The sequence below is a fragment of the Cherax quadricarinatus genome, chromosome 18 (assembly GCF_038502225.1).
Source record: "Cherax quadricarinatus isolate ZL_2023a chromosome 18, ASM3850222v1, whole genome shotgun sequence".
Taxonomy (NCBI): Eukaryota; Metazoa; Arthropoda; class Malacostraca; order Decapoda; family Parastacidae; genus Cherax; species Cherax quadricarinatus.
In genome coordinates, this window is record NC_091309.1 from 15001646 (window position 1) to 15026754 (window position 25109).

General features: G+C 36.0%; 1 protein-coding gene across 1 annotated transcript; it reads right to left on the minus strand.

The window, feature by feature from the left end:
* Window positions 1-3955: 3955 nt before the first annotated feature.
* On the minus strand, window positions 3956-19338 carry Non1 (nucleolar GTP-binding protein 1). The gene is made up of 11 exons (XM_070086270.1): window positions 19236-19338; window positions 16613-16684; window positions 15386-15556; window positions 14402-14720; window positions 13855-13970; window positions 13468-13659; window positions 12563-12727; window positions 10776-10908; window positions 6020-6222; window positions 4793-5197; window positions 3956-4365 (listed from the first exon to the last, which is right to left on the minus strand). Exons 2-11 carry the CDS (start codon window positions 16658-16660, stop codon window positions 4213-4215), a joined length of 1905 nt encoding a protein of 634 aa, XP_069942371.1. The 5' UTR covers window positions 16661-16684; window positions 19236-19338; the 3' UTR covers window positions 3956-4212.
* Window positions 19339-25109: the final 5771 nt, after the last annotated feature.

Genomic DNA, 25109 nt, shown 5'->3' on the forward strand with positions numbered 1-25109 from the left:
AATATGACGTTCAATGAGAACAAATTCCAACTACTCCGTTATGGAAAACTGGAGGAGATAATAACTAGAACAGAGTATACTACAGACTGGCCATACAATAGAGCGGAAAAATAATGTAAGGGACCTGGGAGTAGTAATGTCTGAGGATCTCACTTTCAAGGATCACAACAGTGCCACGATTGCACGTGCAAAGAAAATGATAGGATGGATAATGAGAACGTTCAAAACGAGAGATGCCAAGCCAATGATGATCCTTTTCAAATCACTCGTTCTCTCTAGATTGGAATACTGCTGTACATTAACATCTCCATTCAAAGCAGGTGAAATCACAGATCTAGAGAGTGTACAGAGATCCTTTACTGCACGTATAAGTTCTGTCAAGCACCTTAATTACTGGGAACGCTTGGAAGCACTTGACTTGTACTCGTTGGAATTCAGGAGGGAGAGATGTATCATAATCTACACTTGGAAAATCCTGGAAGGAATGGTCCCAAATCTGCACACAGAAATCACTCCCTACGAAAGTAAAAGACTGGGCAGGCAATGCAAAATGCCCCCAATTAAAAGTAGGGGCGCCATTGGTACACTAAGGGAAAACACCATAAGTGTCCGGGGCCCAAGATTGTTCAACAGCCTCCCATCAAGCATTAGGGGAATTGCCAATAAACCCCTGGCTGCCTTCAAGAGAGAGCTGGACAAATACCTAAAGTCAGTGCCGGATCAACCAGGCTGTGGCTCATACGTTGGACTGCGTGCGGCCAGCAGTAACAGCCTAGTTGATCAGGCCCTGATTCATCAGGCGGCCTGGTCATGGACATGGCCGCGAGGGCGTTGATCCCCAGAATAACCTCCAGGTAACACTACTGTTGTCAATGAACGATAATTTTTTCACCAACTTCAACACATTATAAAATCATGTGTTTTTATCAGATTCCACTAATGTTAGTCTTATTCGATTCAGAAAAAATCGCTTTCATTCTATAAGAATAAAGATTTTTTATTTTTCAAAATCTTCCCACACACAGGAATTTTTTATCTAGGGGTTATGCCACAGCTTAAGGGTTAAACAAATAAACACCAGACCTCAGGTCACAGGGCAAAGATGCACTTTAAAACCATTCCAATATTAGACTGATTAGTCAACACAAATTGAAAGTTAATCAGTGGAAAGAAGTTTTTAGTATATTGTACAAGGCTCTATTTTTTATTATTTATTAACACATCAGCCAATTCCCACCATGGCAGGGTGGCATAAAAAAGAAAAACTTTCATCATCATTCACTCCATCAGTCTTGCCAGAGGGGTGCTTTACACTACGGTTTATAAAACTGCAACATTAACACCCCTCCTTCAGAGTGCAGACACTGCACTTTCCATCTCCAGGACTCAAGTCCGGCCTGCCAGGGTCCCTGGTCATGTTGACGTACAGGGCAATGAACAGGCAGACACTACTGCGCAGTCAGCAGTACATGACCTACCATTTTCATAAAGAGGTGTTCCATTTCCAGATTATTTTGCTGTAATAGCTACCCACCTTCACACCCGTTGGCAACAACATTGGTCAACTTTACTCGGTAACAAACTTCATTCTATTAAACCGAGCATAGGTTACTGGCCGTCTTCTTGTCATCAGTGCCGAGGTTGGGAGACTACTCTCTCCCGCCTTCGCATTGGCCACACTCGTCTTACTCATGGGTATCTCATGTAGAGGCACCCTGTTCCTCTCTGTGAGCAGTGTCAAGTTCCAGTATCGATTAGCCACATTCGGTTAGACTGCCCTCTCTATCAACGAGCACGCAGAATTTACCTCCAACGTCATCTCCGCTCTACTACTCTCTCTTTACCTTCCCTTCTTGCTGATGGACCCTCCTTTAATCCTGACTCTCTCATTGACTTCTTGACAACAACTGATTTACTCCACAAACTCTGGTGATGATACCTTTTGCACTCCCCTCAGCCCTTTCTACCTCAATCTCTTGCTGCCCTCTACCCTTTCACCATCCACTGCCTCGCTGTTCTCTGTAACCTATTACTCATCCATCTCCCTTTTGCCACCTGATACCCTCGCTTCCTTCCTGCCCTGCAGCGCTGTATAGCCCTTGTGGCTTAGCGCTTCTTTTTGATTATAATAATAATAATAATCTATATGTCCGAACCACCTCAACAACCCTTCCTCAGCCCTCTGGACAACAGTTTTGGCAATCCCGCACTTCCTCCTAACTTCCAAACTACGAATTCTCTGCATTATATTCACACCACACATTGCATACATTCCCCTCTTTGCTTCCAAGGACAAAGTTCTGTCTCCAAAGACTACTAAGTGCACCGCTCACCCTTTTCCCCTCATCAATTCTATGATTCACCTCATCTTTCATAAACCTATCTGCTGACATGTCCACTCCTAAATATCTGAATACAGTGGACCCCCGCATAACGATTACCTCCGAATGCGACCAATTATGTAAGTGTATTTATGTAAGTGCATTTGTACGTGTATGTTTGGGGGTCTGAAATGGACTAATCTATTTCACAATATTTCTTATGGGAACAAATTCGGTCAGTACTGGCACCTGAACATACTTCTGGAGTGAAAAAATATCGTTAACCGGGGGTCCACTGTACATTCACCTCCTCCATACTCTCTCCCAGTCTCTATTAATGTAAAAATCCAAATTTCAGTAGCTTAATGTACTGTATACTACTTTTATGGGCTGAGTAACTTACTGGAACTGATGCCCATTTGAAATTTTTTATGGCTTTCGTATTTTTGTTCCTCATATGTCTAAGATTCCCGAGTGGAAACTCTATTGCTAAAGCCAAAATTTTTATACCAATGGGAAAGTGCTAAACCTGCAAGTCATACAGTGCCTGGGGACAGGAAGGTATTCAGGCTTGACCTGAGGAATAGAAGAGTAACTCCAATTCTATAAATCAAGAGCTCTTCTTTGGAGGGGTAACCAATCCTTGAATCAAGATCCCTTCAGTAGCATCAAGGTACTATCCCTGAAGGAAGCAAAAACCTAGAGATTTAATCTCTCTATATTCTCTCCTTAGCTTTATTTCACCGAGTCTCCAATATACTGTATCAATTAAAAAAAATCTTTCTAGTGACAGTGCTAGCAGAGGGAAGATTTTTAAATCTAAACTCAATAACTGTGATGAACATTACAATTATGGCTCACAATATTTTATTATTAAGCTGTAAAAGAGTATTTAAAACATTAATCAAGAAGTAGCATGAAGGTACTACATCTAGATTAAAAGTTAAGGCATCTGTAGTAACATTTTTATTAGGGGCCTGAACAATGAATTGTCAAATAAATTTGTAATAATATATACACAATTCTTCTTCTTATTCTTTTTAGTAATCTTTACAGGAAAAGGGGTTACTAGCCCATTGTTCCCGGCATTTTAGTTGACTTTTACAACACGCATGGCTTACGGAGGAAAAATTCTTATTCCACTTCCCCATAGATATAAAAGGAAAAGTAATACGACCAAGAACTATTAAGATAAAATCAAAGAAAACTCAGATGAGTGTGTATAAATAAATGTGTACATGTATGTGTAGTGTGACCTAAGTGTAAGTAGAAGTAGCAAGACATACCTGTAATCTTGCATATTTATGAGACAGACAAAAGACATCAGCAATCCTACTATCATGTAAAACAATTACAGGCTTTCGTTTTACACTCACTTGGCAGGACGGTAGTACCTCCCTGGGTGGTTGCTGTCTACCAACCTACTACCACATATTGGCAGTTTGGAGGGATATGTTGTGTATCTTTATATGTGTATGCTTCTAAACTGTTGTATTCTGAGCACCTCTGCAAAAACAGTGATAATGTGTGAGTGTGGTGAAAGTGTTGAATGATGATGAAAGTATTTTTCTTTTTGGGGATTTTCTTTCTTTTTTGGGTCACCCTGCCTCGGTGGGAGACGGCCGACTTGTTGGAAAAAAAAAAAAAAAAAAAAAAAAAAAACATACACAACAAATCTTACATGAACTATGAATACCAAGTCAAGAAAAACTTCTTTTCCCAAATACAATGATATGCTGTTACACATTAAAATTTCCACAAAAAAATTTAGAAACTACAAAAACTGGTAGTTTGCAGTAAAATTAAGGTAAATTATAATAATTAAACATTATAATTTAACATGAAATAATTTTCGGACAGACTTCATGGTCTGTGGTGCAAGGGGAAAAAATTATCTTCTGCTAGCAGAACCCAGACCTCTCTTTCCAGCAAAGAGATGCTTGGGTTTAAGATTATAGACATGACGATCAGCTTCACCCTTGCGACCATCTCTGTTTAATTGCGACTGTGCCTTGCGTCCAATGGTCTTCATCTTCTTGGCCATCTGTTGGCAGAAACAACAAATAAATAAATAAATAAATAAAAAAAATGCACTTCTGATAATGAAGATTTTTGTGAATATTTTGTTTAAATCCTAAGTTCACATAAGACTGCAGAGTACCCATGTAGGAAAAATTAAGTATGATATCTCTATACGAAGACAACAGTACAACATATGTTAGGTGTAAGAACTTAAAAAAAAATACAGCGGTACCTCGAATTTCGGCCGAAATTCGTTCCAGAAGGCTATTCGAGTGCCGTTATCGAACAACTTTGTTCCCATAAGGAATAATGTAAATTAGATTAGTGCATTTCAGACCCCCAAAAATACACTTTCAAAAATACACTTACATCATTGTTCAAGTGGGAGCTGTTCGAAATTCGAAGTACCACTGTATATATATGATATACCATATAAAAAATATGATTACCTTTGCATCTCTTACTCCTGACTGGTCACGAGGAGTTTTGGAACTAGACCGCACTCTACCCTCTGAGTCTACACGAGCTTTCTTAAGTGGAGGACGTGACCTTGATACACTCTTGGTGCGTGTGAAGTGGCAACCATCCACATCAGACATATCCACTCCCAATTCTTCAAACTCTGATCTCAGACGAGATACAGATCTCTCGCGTTTCCTAGAGACACGTGGCATTACAGCTTTACCTTTAGGCCTATCAATTCTAGCATTTATTGCATTAATAATCTTCTTTTCACGGATTTTTTGAGCTAGTCTGTGGATTTCTTTCATCTCCTCATCCTCTTCTTCCACTTCCACAACATAGAAGCCATTTTTTTCACGGGCTTCTTCTTCTGCTTCAAGTTCTTCCAGTTTCTATTTGGGAATAATGAATAAATAATAATATATGTATTTTATTATGTGTAGTAAGTTGCACATTTTTTAATTCCATTTTTATCATATCACATTTAAATATTTCAAAACCTTCAAAGTTTTTGTTGCCTTGTCACTATGACCATATTGCATTTTTTTTTTTTACAACATTAATCAGTATATAATGGCTAGAATAGTCTGTCTGTCTCCCCAAAAATCTCAGAATCAGAGAAATATGTATTTTCCAACATACATTTCAGCTGAATGAAAGACTCCTATACTAACAGTGTGACCATAACAAACACACTTTCACTGGTGTCTAATTTGTGTTTGCCAGTGTCACTCTTCCAATTTTTTGACAAGAGATTCATACAGTTCAAACGCTCTTTTGAAAAATACAAATACTCATCTTGTAACGAGTCTTTGGGAAGGAAGACAAATATCCTCGTGCAGTATACAAGCATACCTCTCTAATATGATGGGTTAGGTTCTAGAAAAATCACTGTAAAGCAAATATGGCCTTAAAGAGAATCACAACCTTTTTTTCCACTTGTCAATGCATGTAAAAGCCTAAAAATGTGTTTACACAATCAATTATTAAGTGCACAATAGCACTAGGCCTAAAAAAAAAAAGATGCAAAAGTAAAATATAAAAAAAAAAAATGCCACAGTACTGTATTACTATACAGACTGAGCGTAGGTACAAAATGGCCCCAAAAAATAATAAACATGAATTCAAAAGTGCCCTATTAGCAAACAGCTCTAAAGCAAGTTATGCCTGTACTTTAATCAGACATAAAAAAAATGAACTATTTATTTACTCACTTTCATGATGTCAGGATCAATAAAATCAGCCACATTGTATCCATCTACAATATGGGGAATCTTGTCATATTTCCATTCATCATTCTCAAGATCTTTATTTTTGTTAAGGTCAAGACTGTAATCATCCATCAATTCCTCCTCCAAATCCCTCTCAAATTTCTTTTTGGGTTTAGCTGCTTCTGACTTCTTCTGATTAACCTTTTCTAGTGATTTAAAAATAAAAAAATTAATTGAAAGTTATAAGATTTTAATAACTTTACACCTGTTACACAACCTGAGGCCACACTTCAATGTAAACTGCTTGAGTCAATGTAAACTGTTGAGCCTGCAGTTCAACATTACTATCACAACTAAGCAGGGCCTTGTTAACCCATTTACTGTGGCATACCCAGATTTAAAAAAGAAAACTGAGCAAGGGGGGATGGGGGACAAAAAAAAAATATAAAATGAAAGAGCACATTTCATGAATTAAGAAGAAAAATTAGTGGAATCTGACTAAAAACATGTGCTTTTATGAGATGTTGAAGGTGGTGAAAAATTATCACTCGTTGGCAACAGTGGTATAAATGCACCAATGATATTTACATTTTACAATTTGCTAATGTTATGCTTTTTTATTTTCAGTTTCTGAGTTGTTTTCAATGTTTATCTGATATGTTTCAATGTGTTTTAGCACTTCAAACATGGGGCAATGCTTAGCCAAACATTGATCCAAATAGAATATACAGTATAAATTGGTGCAAATACATGTAATTATTTATTTATTTTTTACCACTTTGGTCTTCTAACACTATGTATAAGGAATACTTATGGTATTAACTGTTTCAAGGTGTAATACTCCTCAAAACACAGAAATAAATCAGTTTGACTATTTCATTATCCTAGGTTAATTATTTCTTTCTTTCAACAAACCTGCCGTATCCCACCGAGGTGGGGTGGCCCAAAAGGAAAAATGAAAGTTTCTCCTTTTACATTTAGTAATATATACTGGAGAAGGGGTTACTAGCCCCTTGCTCCCAGCATTTTTGTCGCCTCTTAAGACACATATGCCTAAATTCTAGCGCCCTCAAATCTAGTGAAATCAAGCTGGTAGGCCAACATATGAAAGAATGGGTCTATGTGTGCGGTATAAAAAAAAATCTTGCAGCACACAAGTGAGTAATGAGAAAAAAAAACTTTGACCATGTTTTTGGATTAAAACAGCGACTTTGCACTGTATTTTCATATGGTATTTATTGTTGTATTCTAGTTTTCCTGGTCTCATTTTATAGAATGGAAGACATATTACAGAAATTGAGATGATTTTCACTGGTTTTACAAAGAAAAGTACCTTGAAAATGAGCTCAAAGTAGCAGAAATGTTCAATTTTTACCAAAGTTCAAAAGTAAACAAATCATGCTAAGCATCCAATACACGTCAACTGATGAGTCTCATTCTTTTACAAGTGCGCCGATATTATTTATACCATTTCTACACTAATGCAGTAGTCTGCATAACAGTAAATCTTCTATTTTTTTGGGAGAATAAAAATTCAAAATGGAAAGCAAAAGAATGTAAGAGGGGCGTGGGGACTAATGAACAGAGGAAATGTTATTTTAGTGCCAGGAATGTCTTTCTTGTTTATTCTGGACCCTATTTGGAAATTGGCATCTTTTGAAATTTGTGTGAAATTGGCAAAATTGCTAAATTCTGAGCACTGTATTGGATAGTTGAAATCGGTAAACTGGTGGTTTCTTGTACTCATTCAATAGAAAAAATGGAGTTCTAGCGAAATAGTTACGATTTTTGTAGACTAGTACATTGGAATTGGCTGAAAATAGGGCTCAAAGTGGGCAAAATCGCCGCTGGGTACACATCATCGAGACCGCTAACTTCGCAAGAGCATAATTCCGTAAGTTTTCCATCAAATTTCATACTTTTGGTGTCATTATGATCGGGAAAAGATTCTCTATCTTTTCATAAAAAATATTTTTTTTTTTTTAAATTTGGAGGACCCTGGGAACAAGTCAGAGAGCTTGTGGACCCTGAAAGGGTTAATATATAGGTCTTAGACAGGGATGTGTAATGTCACCATGGTTGTTTATTTATAGATGGGGTTGTAAAATAAGTAAATCCTAGGGTGTTCAGGAGAGGGGTGGGATTAAATTATGGGGAATCAAATACAAAATGGGAATTGACACAGTTGCTTTTTGCTGATGATACTGTGCTTATGGGAGATTCTAAAGAAAAATTGCAAAGGTTAGTGGATGAGTTTGGGAGTGTATGCAAAGGTAGAAAGCTGAAAGTGAACATAGAAAAGAGTAAGGTGATGAGGGTATCAAATGATTTAGATAAAGAAAAATTGGATATCAAATTGGGGAGGAGTAGTATGGAAGAAGTGAATGTTTTCAGATACTTGGGAGTTGACGTGTCGGCGGATGGATTTAAGAAGGATGAGGTTAATCATATAGGTAGTAGGTTGGTAGACAGCAACCACACAGGGAGGTACTACTGTCCTGCCAAGTAAGTGTAAAACGAAAGCCTGTAATTGTTTTACATGATGGTAGGATTGCTGGTGTCCTTTTTCCTGTCTCATGAACATGCAAGATTTCAGGTACGTCTTGCTACTTCTACTTACACTTAGGTCATACTACACATACATGTACAAGCATATATATACACACCCCTCTGGGTTTTCTATTTTCTTTTTAGTTCTTGTTCTTGTTTATTTCCTCTTACCTCCATGGGGAAGTGGAACAGAATTCTTCCTCCATAAGCCATGCGTGTTGTAAGAGCCGACTAAAATACCGGAAGCAAGGGGCTAGTAACCCCTTCTCCTGTACATTACTAAATGTAAAAGGAGAAACTTTCATTTTTCCTTTTGGGCCACCCCGCCTCGGTGGGATACGGCTGGTGTGTTGAAAGAAAGAAGTCATCTTTGAGCTACTTGCACACACTGTTTGCTGGCAGGGAAGCTGATGGTAGAACAACAGCTCCCGGTTCCTTCATTTACTTTTGCTAATGAGGCAAACTAGTATATGAGACACAGTTATCCTGAGTAGTTATCCATGATACTTTGTGTGGACCCTGCTGGCCTTAGATTTTTTCAAATGTATGAATAGATGGAAAAAGACACAAAGAGTGGTCCTGAGGTAAAAAGAAAACATTATCAGGTGGGAGATTAATTATTAAAAAAAAAGATGCATACTAGTTTGGTCAGACACAGTACCACCACCTGCATACTAGTGTGTCAGACACAGTTAAAGGGTTAAAAACAAGTGCAATATAAACACAGTCAGCACTCCAGATAATACAGCAGCCTTCCTTTTGTTCACTAATCATTGCCCAAGGCCTCTCCTGTATAACACTTACCCTTCATTTTGAATCCTTATCACACAGAAAACTGAAGTTTTGCATTATTTCTTCCCTAAGACCCAAGAATGAGTTATCATGGTTTATGTCATCCAAATGATTGAAGCAGACTTAATCTTAACAAAAACTCAAAAAGCAGACCTGAGGGAAACGGGAGGTCATCTACCCTTCCTCAGGAAAATTTCCAAAAATCAAATATTTCTACTTTGAGGAATATTTCATGCCACTTCCTTTCTCAAACTGACCAAAATCATCTTCATTTCACTAGTATGTCTTCCGGTCTTTTAAATGTCACTAAAATACAGCCAATCAATCTAGTAAAACAAATCTATAAAACAGCTCAAAGTCACTATTTTAATCAAAATACAGGGTCAGAGATTCACTGTTCCTATCACACAATGAATGGAGCAAAATTCTTTTATGTTGCATAGTGACTGCACATACCCATTCTCTCAGATCTAGGCCTAAATTTGTCAATCAAAGCATATCTGAGGTTATTATGATTAAGATGTATTTTTACATCAGTGATGCTGGCAGATAACCTTTAAAATAAAAAAAATATAAAACTACAGCAATTAAGTTTTATTCTTTGGATCACAGACAAGAGAATCTCATTATTTATAATGGATGAAAGGAAATACTGATGGTTAGGTTAGGTAAGGTTTGTTAGGAAACAGGACAAGTGTTTCCCGATGCAAGTCTTAGTCAGATGATGACCCGCCGTTGGAGATTTTGGTCATCTGACCGAGGCCTTCCACTGCCTTACCGGTCCATCCCTTTAAAAATTATGGTGACAGTATAGAAATATACATAAAAACGAAAGGCGCCACAGATACACTAAAAAACACTGCATCAATATCAGAGGTCCACTCTTTAACATGCCAACTAATAAATGTAATTACGTACTGGAACAGTTAAAGGATCTCGGAAGACTTTTTATTTACAACTGGTACCTGATCAGCTGTTATGATAATTATGTAGGCTTGTGGGTCACAAACAAACCACAGGAATGCCTATTAAAACCTTCAAGTCTCTGATACTACCCCCCCCATCCCCCCATTTTAAGCTGCTAAATATGAGTGGCTAGCTCAGTATTTTAGTTTTACCCCTTGGTATTTATGATGAAATTTCATCAGGTCCTGATGTCTTTCAAGCGTAATGCTCCAGTACTAACCTATTCACTTCCTCATCATTTCTTTCGCAGCCTCACAGTTCTGTTTGGTATGCCCTCCCCTCACAATGTACATTAGTATTTTTGTTTTCACTTTAACCTGCCAAACTTGGTACATAGATATGCACTGAAAATTGGGGTACCTTTACTGACTCACGAGAAAAAAAAATTAAATCAAAGTATGGCAATGGCCCATTTATACTTTAAATATTTTTCTATAAAAAGTTCACTTACCAGGAATAAAAGGTTCTCTTATTTTCTGATCTCTCTGTGCAGGCATGGCTACATGAACACGGTTGAGAATAGAATCAGCTTTTCTTGTACGCATCTTTGCATCCACTCTCTTTGCCAATAGGCGGTCACAAGCCTAAAACATAACAATTAATGTGAACTTCATACAATATTTTTCTTCATCCTCTCTGAAAAATTGAATAGTGAATAATTCACTGGAAATTATGTATGACTGCCATGACAACTTAGGATGAACTGAAAAAGAGCAAAAAATGAATGATGGACTATTATGAAAAAGTGTCATATAATGTGTGATCTCTCACAGTTTATACTAATACATACAAATATACAGCCTCTCCTCACTTAGCAATGTACTCGTTTATCAACGACTCAGACTGATGACAAGCTCTCTACCTATATGCATACCTAAATAATATAGTATAGTAGGCTGGCAGACAGCAACCACCCAGGGAGGTACTACCGTCCTGCCAAGTGAGCATAAAACGAAAGCCTGTAATTGTTTTACATGATGGTAGGATTGCTGGTGTCCATTTTTCTGTCTCATGAACATGCAAGGTTTCAGGTACGTTTTGCTACTTCTACTTACACTTAGGTCACACTACACATACATGTACAAGCATATATATACATACATACCCCTCTGGGTTTTCTTCTATTTTCTTTCTAGTTCTTGTTCTTGTTTATTTCCTCTTATCTCCATGGGGGAATGGAACAGAATTCTTCCTCCTTAAGCCATGCGTGTCGTAAGAGGCGACTAAAATGCCAGGAGCAAGGGGCTAGTAACCCCTTCTCCTGTATATATTACTAAATGTAAAAATAGAAACTTTCACTTTAGAAACTTTCGTTTTACCTTTTGGGCCACCCCGCCTCGGTGGGATATGGCCGGTGTGTTGAAAGAAAGAAAGATTACAGCTGATTTCTTCTATTCTCTTCATTACAATATACAGTACACTACTGTATAAATGTTTAAAAATATATCAGAAATGTTATAATGGTGCAAAAGTGACATCAAAACAATATCAAAGATGGTTGACACAAATCCACTATCATTATAGTATGCCCCTCACTTAGCGATGAATTCATTTACTGATAGTCTTAAGAACGAACTCCGTCGTTAAGTGAGGAGAGGCCGTGTATAGTAAATTACAGCTTTCAAGATTCAACATGGTATAACTACCAGTAATTCTTGACAATTGTAAACTAAAAAAAATACATTAATAAAAAAATGACTAACAGCACAAAACTAAATGTAACTGTTAAACATTAACCAATTTTTTTTTTACATATAAGTAAATATGAATAATTTCAAGTCAAAGAGAATGTAACGCTGTTGGTATTCACTGTATTCAGTTCTTTCTATTTTGTATTTTTCTAACTATTTTTCACATCACTACAGAAAATTACATACTTCAAAATATAATAAATACAGTAATGTAAATAACAAAAAAAGGCACTATACAGTGACTGGAATGATACACAAATAACCCGCACTTAGAAGAGAGGAGCCTACGACAATGTTTCGGTCTGACTTGGACTATTTACAAAGTCACACTGACTTTGTAAATGGTCCAAATCGGACCGTAACGTCATCGTAGGCTCCTCTCTTCTCTGCGCGGGTTATCTGAATACGGTAATGTGTAACGTTAGCAGAAGTTTAGCAGGGAGCTCAATAGCTTCACATGAGGTGCCAGTTAGGTTAACAAAAATATTCATCACAGATAAGAAATTTATGAGCTACAAACAATTGCAATGCAGCCACTAATCCTTACCTCCTTCTTGACTTCCATTACACCTTCTTGTGATAAAGTTGACATTTCCATGACTGGAATATTCTCACGCTCCAGTGCAGCAATCAGTTCCCTTTTTTCAGGGTACTTTTCCTCCAATCCCTCTAAACTCGTGATATCTATTTTGTTGCATGCCACCAATAAAGGCTGAAATAATGGAGAATGCACAACTGTTATAATTTCTATGAATGTTTTATGCCAACCACTAACATTTAATTGCTAAAAGTTAAAAAAAAAACTGAAAAGCAAATCAATTATCTGAATGCATTACTGCCACCATTATTAGAAATTCAGAAATTAACAATAACATGAACATCCCAAATAGGGATTTAAGAGTAATGTAGGATTTAAACCCTGGGCTGGCTTAAAAAACACAAGCTTGTTCAAACTCAGTTTAAATGCCATAAAATGAAGGATTTTTTTTTTTAATTTCTAAAGAATTCCACATGCAGATTTGGTTATAACAATAACCACCTACAATGAAAGACAAGAATAAGGAAAACATGCACAAGTGAGAAAACACATGAGAACAAACAAGAAAAAAATAAACTACTGAAGACTGTACTGTACTTGTATGAAAATAGAGCACAACAAATGTTCCTGCAATAAAAGTACAGCTGAAAAAATAATGACCACTGACAGGAGTAGTGTACCCAATTTACCTTTACCCTCCCCAAGTAGCAATGAAGTGTGTTGCTGCACACCTCATCAAAATACACTATATGATAACAATTTCAATCACTGACCTTTTCACGATCACTTATGACATACTATTGTTTTAAAGTGTGAGAGTGCAAGTTTAGTTTCTAAGCTCATAGAAAAACTAAGAATAATTTTAGCAGGAGGTATTAGTCATAAAAAAAAAAAAAAATATTTTAAACCGTTACCTTGTTTGCAAACAGTGGCTTTATGCTATCAAAAATTTTCATTTGTTGCTCAATCTGTATATCACACGTTTCAGAGATATCCAAGAAGAAAATGACAGCTGCACGAATATGTGCCAATGCTGTAATGGCCTGCAATTCTATGGTATTCATTTCATCAAATGGACGGTCTAACACTCCAGGGGTATCAATAACCTGAAATTGGTAATGTAAGACAACTTGGGTAACACAAGAGTATAATATATTACATTTCCTTGTTTACAAATGTTTTATAACTAACTTTCACATTTTTTATAAGGACTACATAAACTAAGTCTGTATACAGCATTTTCATCTAAATACATATACATGTATATATATGCAGTGCCATCAATAAATAATCCAACTAACCTGCCACCTGAGATATTCATAGTCCGTGTGGCCAACATAGAGAGACTTGGTGGTAAAGGCATATGGCTGAACCTCCACATCAGCACGAGTTATAAGATTGATAAATGATGACTTTCCTGATAAGAAATAGAATACAACCTGATAATTTTTTCAATGAAGTTTATTTACTATTCAAGAAACATACATACTCTACGTTACTAGCCATAAGTCGACCCAGGGCATAAACTAGGAATTGACAATGGGGGTACTTTCACTACAATCAGATTTTTTCTACTAGTGAAAAAGTAGATGGCCAAGAAAATGCAGACAGCTGAGATGTAAATGGCTTCTACAGTTATCAGACACTATTTCTTAAGATCATATTCATCACATATCCATACCACTGAGATGCCAGACTCACCCTTCTATACCAGTTCATGTGCAAAATACTGCATTAAACTTTGTACATAAATACAATAACTAGTGGATTTCTAAGGCCTATATAAAAAAAAAAGTTTAGCATTTCTCAGTAAAATTCAATGCAGTCATTAAAATCTCCTGTACTTACCAGCATTAGGACAGCCACACAGCAGTAGTGATCGAGTATTAGGATCAATTGATGGAAGCCTTGAAATGTGCTGTCTTACTTCCTCAAGATACTTTAGTGGTGGTCCTTGTTTCTTCATTATTGTGGCCATTCGTCCCAAGGCACTTTTCTTTAGCTGCTTACACCTGTAGAGTGAATCACCATACTTGAGGAGCTTAACATAGTCACTTGCAACTTTGTCTATAAGATGCCTGGCCATATTTATTTGACCCAGGGAAAGCTTGTAGTGGTCCTTATTGTACAATGTGTTCAACAGGTCAGCATAAAAAGGATGCAAGTCCTGAAAAGTTAAAATAACATCTTAGAATAAAAATAATTTATAGAAATTTAAAAACAATGATAGTGAAGCATAAAACAGCAACACTCAAACAGGTGCTCAGTTCTTACTCAAAGATCATTTACTGCACACTGAGCAATTTAAAAATCAGTTTTTTTTTTCAGATCTAGGCTTTAAGTAATACTAAATGTATCCAACATTTAAACTAAAGCCATGAACAATCATTACCAAAGGTTATAATGAAAACTTGAGGTGGTTTGATATTATCAATCCACTAATGCATCACAACACTTCCTTTCCCCTCTCAATACTAGACAGAGATATATGCCCTACTACTACAAGACTGTCACCATAATATTTGGCACAGTACACAAATCTTCTAAGATAGTCTCAAACCATGCCTCCTAAGTTGGAAAGTAAACATTACAGAGGTATGAACTATCAATATAATGAAAAACACAAAGATAAGTGTAATGCAAGTAAAAGTCTAATATTTACCTATCTTACATGTTCATGAGACAGAAAGAAAAGACCAGCAGGCCTGCAAAAATGCAAAACATTTAAAAAGGCTCCCATTTTACATATGACAGGATGAAATTACCTCTCTAAATGGTTGCTATCAACTTACTGAGTAAAATGAAACAAAGAATTGGACATATGTACTGTACCTCTAATTTCGGGAACTCGGTAACAATTGCAGTAAGCTTGTCATGGAAACTCTGTTGTGTATATTTTACTTTCGTCATGTAGAAACGACGTATACGAGATATTTTAAACTGTTTGTGAATAACTGTAGGGGTCTTTCGTTGTGTCTTGGAGAGTATGATGTTTATGAAGTCCTGAAATGTAAATTGACATTAAGGGGTAAATTCACAAATTCTGTAGATTTTATTAAAAAGCATGACTAATGAATGGTTAAAAGCAGTAATAATGAATGGTAGTGGTGCTACTATTGCAATGACAAAGGATTACACTAAAGAACAATCTTACATAATGCTAACCCTTCTCTACTCAATGACAACGTTTTAGTAGCTTGTACCAATCTAGCTAAGTTCTGTGCAGTACATAAGCTAAGCTGGCATGTTAGTGAAGTGCAAGATGTTAGGTTAGACTTACTACATACCTAGTTTATGATGTTCTGAATGAGACCACATGGTGTATGTATGGTACCCTACTACATTATAATGTTGTGACATTGACATGAGGTCCAAATAATTAAGTAATAAAGGTCATAGTGGTGTTAAAGTTAAGAGAATCATTAGTTTTAACAAAACAAAACAAAAAAAAAAAAAAAAAAAAAAAAAAAAAAAGAGAGAGAGAGAGAGGGGTACAGGAAACCCGAGCATTTTTTTTTTTTAATATTCTTGTAGAAAGAGAAGAAAATACGATGGCAAGGAGGGAAAGAGAGTAAGAGGAGGAGGAGAAGCAGGGGAGAGAGGACAAGGACAGAGGAGGAAGAGAATGGGATGAAGTGGTTGGAATCGACAAAATGAAGAGAATGGAATGAAGAAGTGGAGGAAGGAATGAGAAGGGAGAGAAAAGGATCAGAAGGGAAAGGGATGAGGAAGAGAAATGGAAGAGCAAGAAAGTAAAAAGGAGTAGAATATGAAAAAATAGGAAAAGCAGATAAAACACTTTACAATCTTCATAAAGTTGATTGTAAATTAATGAAACTGCAAAATGTAATTGCAATGTACAGAACTATGTATGGTAATTCCAAATTCTGTACATGTATTCTGGTCCTTCTAGACAATTATTTTATCAAATAACTTAAGCTTTATCATGAGAGTTTTATTTAATGAATATTTAAAAAAAAACATAAGGTACAGGACATACAGAACTGTTATTTAGAAAAAAAAAATGCACTGTAATTTCAAGAGAAAATTTTGACTCACCTTTGCTGAGGGGACAATGGTAATCTTTTTGAAATTGTAATGTGACATCTTGAATGAGTTGTGAGGTCAAACCTGCAATGAGCAAAAATTATCAGCAATGAATAAGGACAAATAAAAATAAGTAACTTGACTTTTTTTCAATGAACTAGCCATATCCCACCAATGCAGGGTGACCTAAAAAGAAAACCAAAAGTTTTTCTTTTTAAATTTATTAATTTATACTGGAGAAGGAGTTACTAGCCCCTTGCTCCCAGCATTTTAGTCTCCTCTTATGACATGCAGAGCTTATGGAGGAAGAATTCTTTTCAATTTCCCTATGGAGACATACCAGCCAAAAATTATTGTTCCAGGAATAGATAAACTAGCTGAGAAAAAGAAAATACACACACAAAATATAAATTATTTATGAGGAGTAAAGGATTATGAATTAATCTGTGGATAATGCAAAGATCTGGGCAAAAATAAAATATACTGTAAATAAAGGGATATAAATAATGTGTTAAAAGCAATGGGCTCAAGTTGGAAAAATTCAGATTTAGAAAAGATATAGGAAAGCAATGGTTTGGTAATAAGAGTTGTGGATGAGTGAAACAGACTCTGGAGTAGCATCACTCAGGCAGAAACCTTGGATAGCTTTAAAAATAAGTTAGACAAGTACATGAGTGGGTGTGGGTGTGAATTAGACTAGCCTACAATGGGTCAGTAGGCATGTTGCAGTCAGATGATGGAATTTAAGGTTCATAAATGATATGTAATACAAATGGGAAAAAATGAAATCAGAACTATACAAAGAATATAGATTGTGTGATAAAATTTTGCAAGTGCTGTAAGATAGAGGCAGAGATATATGATGAGTTACTAATTGTGTCACTGGAAAATAAAAATAATAATAATAATAATAATAATAATAATAATAACAATAATAATCATCTTAACTTCTACAAGTACATACATGATACAACTTACACAGACTTAGCTGACATCAATGACATACTAAATAGAAAGCCCCTTGTTAGGCAGAGAATTTTGGGCAATGAGGTTAACTTTGTCCCCAGGATGATGCAGCAACAAGTTGGTTAACAACCAGGTACCTATTTACTGCTAGGTAAAAAGGGAGAGCAGGTGTCTTAAGGAAACATGCCCAATGTTTCCATCTGTACTGGGGATCGAACCATGGACACTTAATGTGTGTGCTGAGATCATATAAGTGAAACTGAAAAATGTATATGATACTTTAATTAACTATAAAATAGCTTTCAAATGCTAAAAATGCTGTTTATAACATATATTAGGCTGAAATTGGGATATGTAGCTGCTGTATGGTATCACCTAAAAAAAATATGGATCACTGTCAGTATTTCTTACCACTATCCATTCTTATGGTTTTACCATACCAAAATTAAAAAAAATTAATTAATAAATAGTAATGTCAACCAGAAAGCTGCATCAAAGTTGCAACAGCAAGAAATAGAGTAACTTTTAGTGGGTGATAAAGTATTATTGTTATTATTATTATTATTATATATACGTATATGACATTTTTGGATTATCCTAGATAATTTACACTATCATAATTGTACTTACATGAAACTGTGCCTAAATAAAATTATTTACTTAGTTTTATTATTACTAGAATATTAAATAGTTACTATTATAACTTTTATTTATTTATTATTATTATTATTATTATTATTATTAGTATACAGATGAAGATTTATGGGTGGTAGCAAAATCTGCAAATATGGTAAAATGACTGTGTAGAACAAACCTATATTTACATACAATGTTTTGCTCTAAGTAGAGCATTATAAAGTCAACAAAAAGGAATAAAGCAACATATCTCCCACCTATAAACAACATGGCTCAATCCCTGGGCAAAAAATCACAGGAACTTCTCTTAGCACCTGCTGCCCGTTCACTCAGCAGTATAGATTATTATTATAATCAAAAAGAAGCGCTAAGCCACAAGGGCTATACAGCTCAGCAGTATAGAGGAACCTGAATGTTAGTAGACTGTTGTGGGTCATATTATTATAATCAAAAAGAAGCGCTAAGCCACAAGGGCTATACAGCATTGTGGGTCATAACCTGGGAAAGAGGACCAGTAGGCCTGCTGCAGTGTTCCTTCGTTCTTATGTTCTTAAAAAATCACACTGGAGACAAGCCATACTGCTTCGCTTTCCTGGGTTACTAACTCTCTAGGGTTGATAATTCCAACTTCTTGCTTGACTTTATTGGATTGACTTGCGAAAAAATCGACATAATGTGCAATAAATGTGTACTCATAACACCTGTCTGCTCCAAATCGTAATATATTTGGGGGGAAGTACTAAACCCATAGGGGTCATACTGGGCTTAGAGGAATGGGAGGCAATCAAGCTCGATCTACAGGAAGGCTAGGCCTATTTCCTTGGATCAAGAACCCCTCACCTGCAAGCTTGTCCTCTCAAGACCACCGTAAAAATGTTAAAAAGCTATAAAATCTAAATACGACCTTACAGGTATAACCATACATGGTGATGTATGGTTATACCTGCTGCTCTTTAAAACAGAAATCCAAGACTACTTTCTCACATATTACACCACAAGAACACGGTACCATAAGTTAAAAAAGTGTACTCACTAAGATTAATCAACTAATAAACGTAATAAGGAGGAATCAAGATACAAGAAGACGATAACTCCCGAGCAGCCACCACGTCCCTCGTGCTCCTGTTGATGTTATAATATCCACATTATTAATATCATAATAAAACACTATTAATGGGTATTTATGAGCTATATTCATCTTATTAATTATACAACAAATTATCTTTATAATAAAGCTCGGTTACCATAAACCTTTGGAATAGTGGTAGAATTTTGCATGTATATAATATTAACACACTTGACATGTTTTATTAACCTATATAGGATGTTAAACTAATAATAAAGTTTATCATTGTTACAATAAATATTCATATTCATGTAGGTCATCAATAAAGTGATGCGAAAAGGGCAGAACGATAAAATGGGGTTGGGGAAAACAGGGCAGGGAAAAATCCTGGCTGTGTGGGGAAGAAACTGGAGTAATAATGTTAGTAGAGTTGCCGACAATATGTTAGGTAACAGGACACATGTAACTAATGTGATATTTTACTGTGGTAACGTTTCGCTCTTTAGAAGTTTTGTCAAGCTTTGTCCTGGAGAGAGAAACGTTCCGCAATAAAATACTGCATTAGTTGCACTTGTGTTCATTTATTTAACAAGAAACTGATGAGCAAGAGAATCCTGAATCCAGCTTTGATCTCCGCTATTTTCATTAACAAGCCTCCTTTTCATCGTTCTTTAAACATTTTTTTTGACACGTTTACATGGATGAATAGGTTGACAGCTTATATAAGGCCTCTATCCTTTTCCGCTGTAATGAGGCAGTATAGAGTGTTAGCTTCATTATAAGTAAGATCTTTGATGATGACCCGCCGCTGGAGCTTTTGGTCATCTGATAGAGGCCTTCCACTGGCTTACCGGTCCACCCCTTTAAAAATTATGGTAGTACATATATTGAAGTATAGGTACACATAATTACAATTATCATACCTAGTACCGTATGTGTAAATCACCTAGGATAATCCCAAAAAGTCAAAGTGATTTATTTCCATCCGTGGACATCAATCACGCCATACTGACGGAGAATAACAGGAATAGAATCTGGTGTGATGGAATGTGACAGGAAAATCATTGTGTGATAGATTAAAGCAGGAAAATTATCTAGTGTGATAAAGTAATGGAAACTTGCGTGGTGGAATATGAGAGGAAAACCATCCTGTATTGGAATATGGCAGGAAAAAAAAATCCTGTATGAAGAAGTATAACAGAGAAACAATCATGTGTGTTGGAATATTACGGGAAAATTCTTCATGTGCGATAGAGTATGTCAGGAAAACCATCCCTATTGATGGAGTATATCAGGAAAACCATCCCTATTGATGGAGTATGTCAGGAAAACCATTCCTATTGATGGAGTATGTCAGGAAAACCATCTCTATTGATGGAGTATGTCAGGAAAACCATCCCTATTGATGGAGTATGTCAGGAAAACCATTCCTATTGATGGAGTATATCGGGAAAACCATCTCTATTGATGGAGTATGTCAGGAAAACCATCCCTATTGATGGAGTATATCAGGAAAACCATCCCTATTGATGGTATATGTCAGGAAAACCATCCCTATTGATGGAGTATGTCAGGAAAACCATCTCTATTGACGGAGTATGTCAAGAAAACCATCCCTATTGATGAAATATATCAGGAAAACCATCCCTATTGATGGAGTATGCTAAGAAAGGCATACTGTGTGATGAAATATGACGGGGGAAACCATACGTGCTATGGAATATTATGGAAACCATCCCCTGTGAAGGGGTATGCAGAGAAAACCATCCTGTGTGTAGGAATATAACAGAAAAACCAGCATATGTGGAGTATGGCGGGAAATTATCATTATCATTATTATTATTAATTATTATTATTATTATTATTATTATTATTATTATTATTATTATTATTATTATTATTATTATTATTATTATTATTATTATTATTATTATTATTATGTGTAGTTAAGCGCTATTCTCAGGTGCTAAAGTAGAATAAGTTCACAATTTTGCCATTATATTCCAAAGCTCATTTATTTGATTACCACTTTATTGTTCACCACAACTTACATTAGTCCCTTTTATATTATTATTTTATACTATAATTCTAACTTTAAAGAATTACCTTTATAGTACTACCTACTATCATATTCCCAAGCTCCATTATTTGATTATCACTTTATTTGTATTAGTCCCTTTTATATTGTCTCCTTTATTTTAGCTTAAAAAAAAAAAAAAAAAAAAAAAGAAAAAAAAAAAAACTACCTTAGCTCATTATTTTACATTTGTTAAATAATTCAGGTGCTATTTTTTAGCTTAAGACTATTTACTTTGTTTTATACTTAATTCTAACTATAGTTTCACTACAAATCTTATGATTACAAGCATTGATCCTGATACCAACCTCTTATTTAATGACTTAAATGAATCAAACAGTTACTGTAATTACTACACTGCAGAACAATCAAAGGCACTTCTCAGTGCCAACAACAACATAACTATCTTTAACTACAATATCAGATCTTTAAGCAAGCATTACGATGACCTCATAGCATTACTAAATTCCTTACATGCCAATATGTCCATCATTACACTAACTGAAACCTGGCTAAAGCCTGATAGTACAGATGTCTATGCCATTCCTGGTTACACAGCCATACACAACTGTAGGCCAGACCAACAAGGGGGTGGCACAGCCATATACTACTCAGACCAACTAGAATGTATCACTAATACTTGCACAAGGGATGAACATGGGGAATATATAATAGCCAAATTCAAATCCAAATACCTACAAAAACCTCTCACATTGATAAACATTTACAGAGTTCCACAGTCAAACATTAGCCAATTTAGTCAAAACCTAGGAAGAATGATAACTGATGCACGCATGAACAAAGATCACTTACTACTCTCAGGTGACTTCAATATAAATCTCCTGCAAGACCAGGACCCACACGTTACTGAATTCACAAACACAATGAGTAACTGTATGTTGCTACCAACAGTAACAAAACCTACAAGAGTTACAGAGACTAGTGTTTCCCTACTTGACCACATCTGGACCAACACCATATCCCCTTTAAAATCAGGCATAATTACAGATAATACCACAGACCACTACCCTACTTTTCTCATAACAACTCTTGGTAAATTACCCCAAGACACTACTAAAGTCACCTTCAGACTTCACAATGAGGCAGCCATTAATAACTTCACAACAGCAGTAGCAAACATTGACTGGCACACTGAGCTAGAAATCTATACAGATATTGACGAATGTATTAATAATTTTCTAAAAAAGACCCAATACCTCTATAACAAGCACTGCCCTAAAAAAACTAAACAGATGACAGCTAAGAGACTGAACAGTCCCTGGTTAACACCCAGCATTCTCAAATCCATAAATACAAAACACCAATATGAAAAACAGTACAGAATGGGTCACATAACCAGAGACCAAACAAAACGTTACTCGTCAATCCTAACCAGCCTGATAAGAAGGGCAAAAAAATTGTATTATGAGAACAGATTATCCAACTTACGAGGTGATATAAAAAAAGACCTGGAAAACCCTATCAGAAATTCTAGGAACAAAAAAGATATCACGAAATAGCGAAATAAAATTAGCAAAATCAGATGAACCCCAACTCCCACCAACAGAAACAGCAAACAGACTCAATGACTTCTTCTCCACTATAGGACAAAACCTTGCCAATAAAATCCCAAGCTCAGATACCCCACCAAATGATTACCTCACTGGCAACTACCCGAACACACTGTTCCTAGCTCCGACTAACCCATACGAAGTCTCCCTTATTATCAACACGCTAAAAAACAAGGCATGAGATTTAAATACCTTACCACCCTTTATATACAAAAAAGTGTCACAAGTGCTATCACCAATCATTGCAACACTCTTTAACAAATCCATTGAATCCTCCACCTTCCCTACAGTACTCAAAATAGCAAGGGTCACCCCGATCCACAAAGGAGGAGACCAAACAGAGTTGAATAACTATAGGCCAATATCCAACTTACACCCTCTCTCAAAAATCTTCGAAAAATTAATTCATAAACGAATCTACTCCTACCTTATCTCCCAAAACATACTCAACCCCTGCCAATTTGGATTCAGGCCAAATAAAAATACTAATGATGCTATTATACACATGCTAGAACATATATACACTGCAATAGAGAAAAAAGAAGTCCCACTGGGGATCTTCATTGACTTACGTAAAGCTTTTGATACAGTTAACCATGACTTGCTCCACGTAAAATTGTCACACTATGGTATAAGAGGGCACTCCCTCAACTACCTCAAGTCATACCTCAGCAACAGAAGCCAATATGTGTATGCAAATGGGGCAAACTCTTCTGCACAACCAATTACAGTTGGTGTCCCACAGGGAAGTGTCCTTGGCCCTCTTCTCTTTCTCCTATACATAAATGACCTACCAAATGCTTCGCAATTACTCAAACCCACACTATTTGCAGATGACACTACATACGTCTTCTCCCACCCGAGCCCAGTCACGCTAGCCAATACTGTAAATACCGAATTACAGAAAATATCTACCTGGATGAGGACTAACAAACTTACACTAAACATTGACAAAACCTACTTCATTCAGTTTGGTAACAGAGCTACAGATGTCCCTCTTAACATAATGATAAACGGATCACCTATCACAAAGCTAACAGAGGGAAAATTCTTAGGAATCCACCTTGATAATAGACTCAAATTTCATACACATATACAACAAATTTCTAAGAAAATTTCCAAGACTGTAGGCATACTATCGAAGATACGGTACTATGCTCCACAGTCAGCCCTCCTGGCCCTATATCACTCTCTTATTTACCCCTATCTCACCTATGGAATTTGTGCATGGGGCTCAACAACAAGTAACCATCTCAGACCACTAATTACCCAACAAAAGGCTGCAGTTAGAATGATAACAAATTCTCACTATAGGCAGCACACTCCACCAATATTCAATACACTAAACCTACTCACCATACAAACATTCATACTTATTACTGCACCTATTACATACATAGAACACTTAACTCTGATATTAACCCTCCCCTCAAACATCTCCTTGCCAACCTCAACAGAACACATGACCATAACACAAGGCACAGATCACTCTTTGATGTTCCTCGTGTCCATCTCACACTATGCAAAAACTCAATGCACATAAAAGGCCCTAAAATCTGGAACTCATTACCTGTAAATATAAAAGAAACACTACCTGTTTATAAATTCAAGTCTCTTCTCAAAGATCACTTACTCACCCAAAACCAAATAAATACTGAATAACTGAACCTTATAAATTGTATATCTTAAATGTTTCTCACAATTATATCACATAAATGTTAAACCTAAAACCCAATCTAACTTTATTATTTTTTAAATACACTACCTAACAGAATACTCCATTCTACTGAATGTACAACAATGCATACAACCATATGACCTGTCTTTGTAATACTCACTTGTGCTTTATAGTAATCTGTTTACATTAAAGTTTTATCACTGATGTCATCATTGCTTAGTTCATCTTAAGTTAATTTTAAGCCAGCCCGTAATGCTATGCATAGTATAAGTGGCTTTGGCATGCTGCTCTTATCTGTATTTTTTGTACCTCTGTATGTGTGCTCAAATTTTTAAATAAATAAATAAAATAAATAAATAAATAAATAAACCCTATGGGGTCCTACAGCGCCTGGGGAATGAGAGGCAACCAAGTTTGACCAAAAGAAGCTCCAATTCCCTGGATCAAGCCTTTTATACTCCATCATCCAATGTGATGGAGTATAAAAGGAAAACTATCGTATATGATGGAATATA

Excerpts from the sequence above, each read along its gene's own strand:
- Non1 (XM_070086270.1), bottom strand. The coding sequence starts at position 16,660 with ATGTCACATTACAATTTCAAAAAGATTACCATTGTCCCCTCAGCAAAG. Across the intron at positions 15,557-16,612 it reads CCATTGTCCCCTCAGCAAAG|GACTTCATAAACATCATACT; the intron begins GTGAGTCAAAAT and ends TTTACATTTCAG. Across the intron at positions 14,721-15,385 it reads CCGAGTTCCCGAAATTAGAG|GACTTGCATCCTTTTTATGC; the intron begins GTACAGTACATA and ends TTAACTTTTCAG.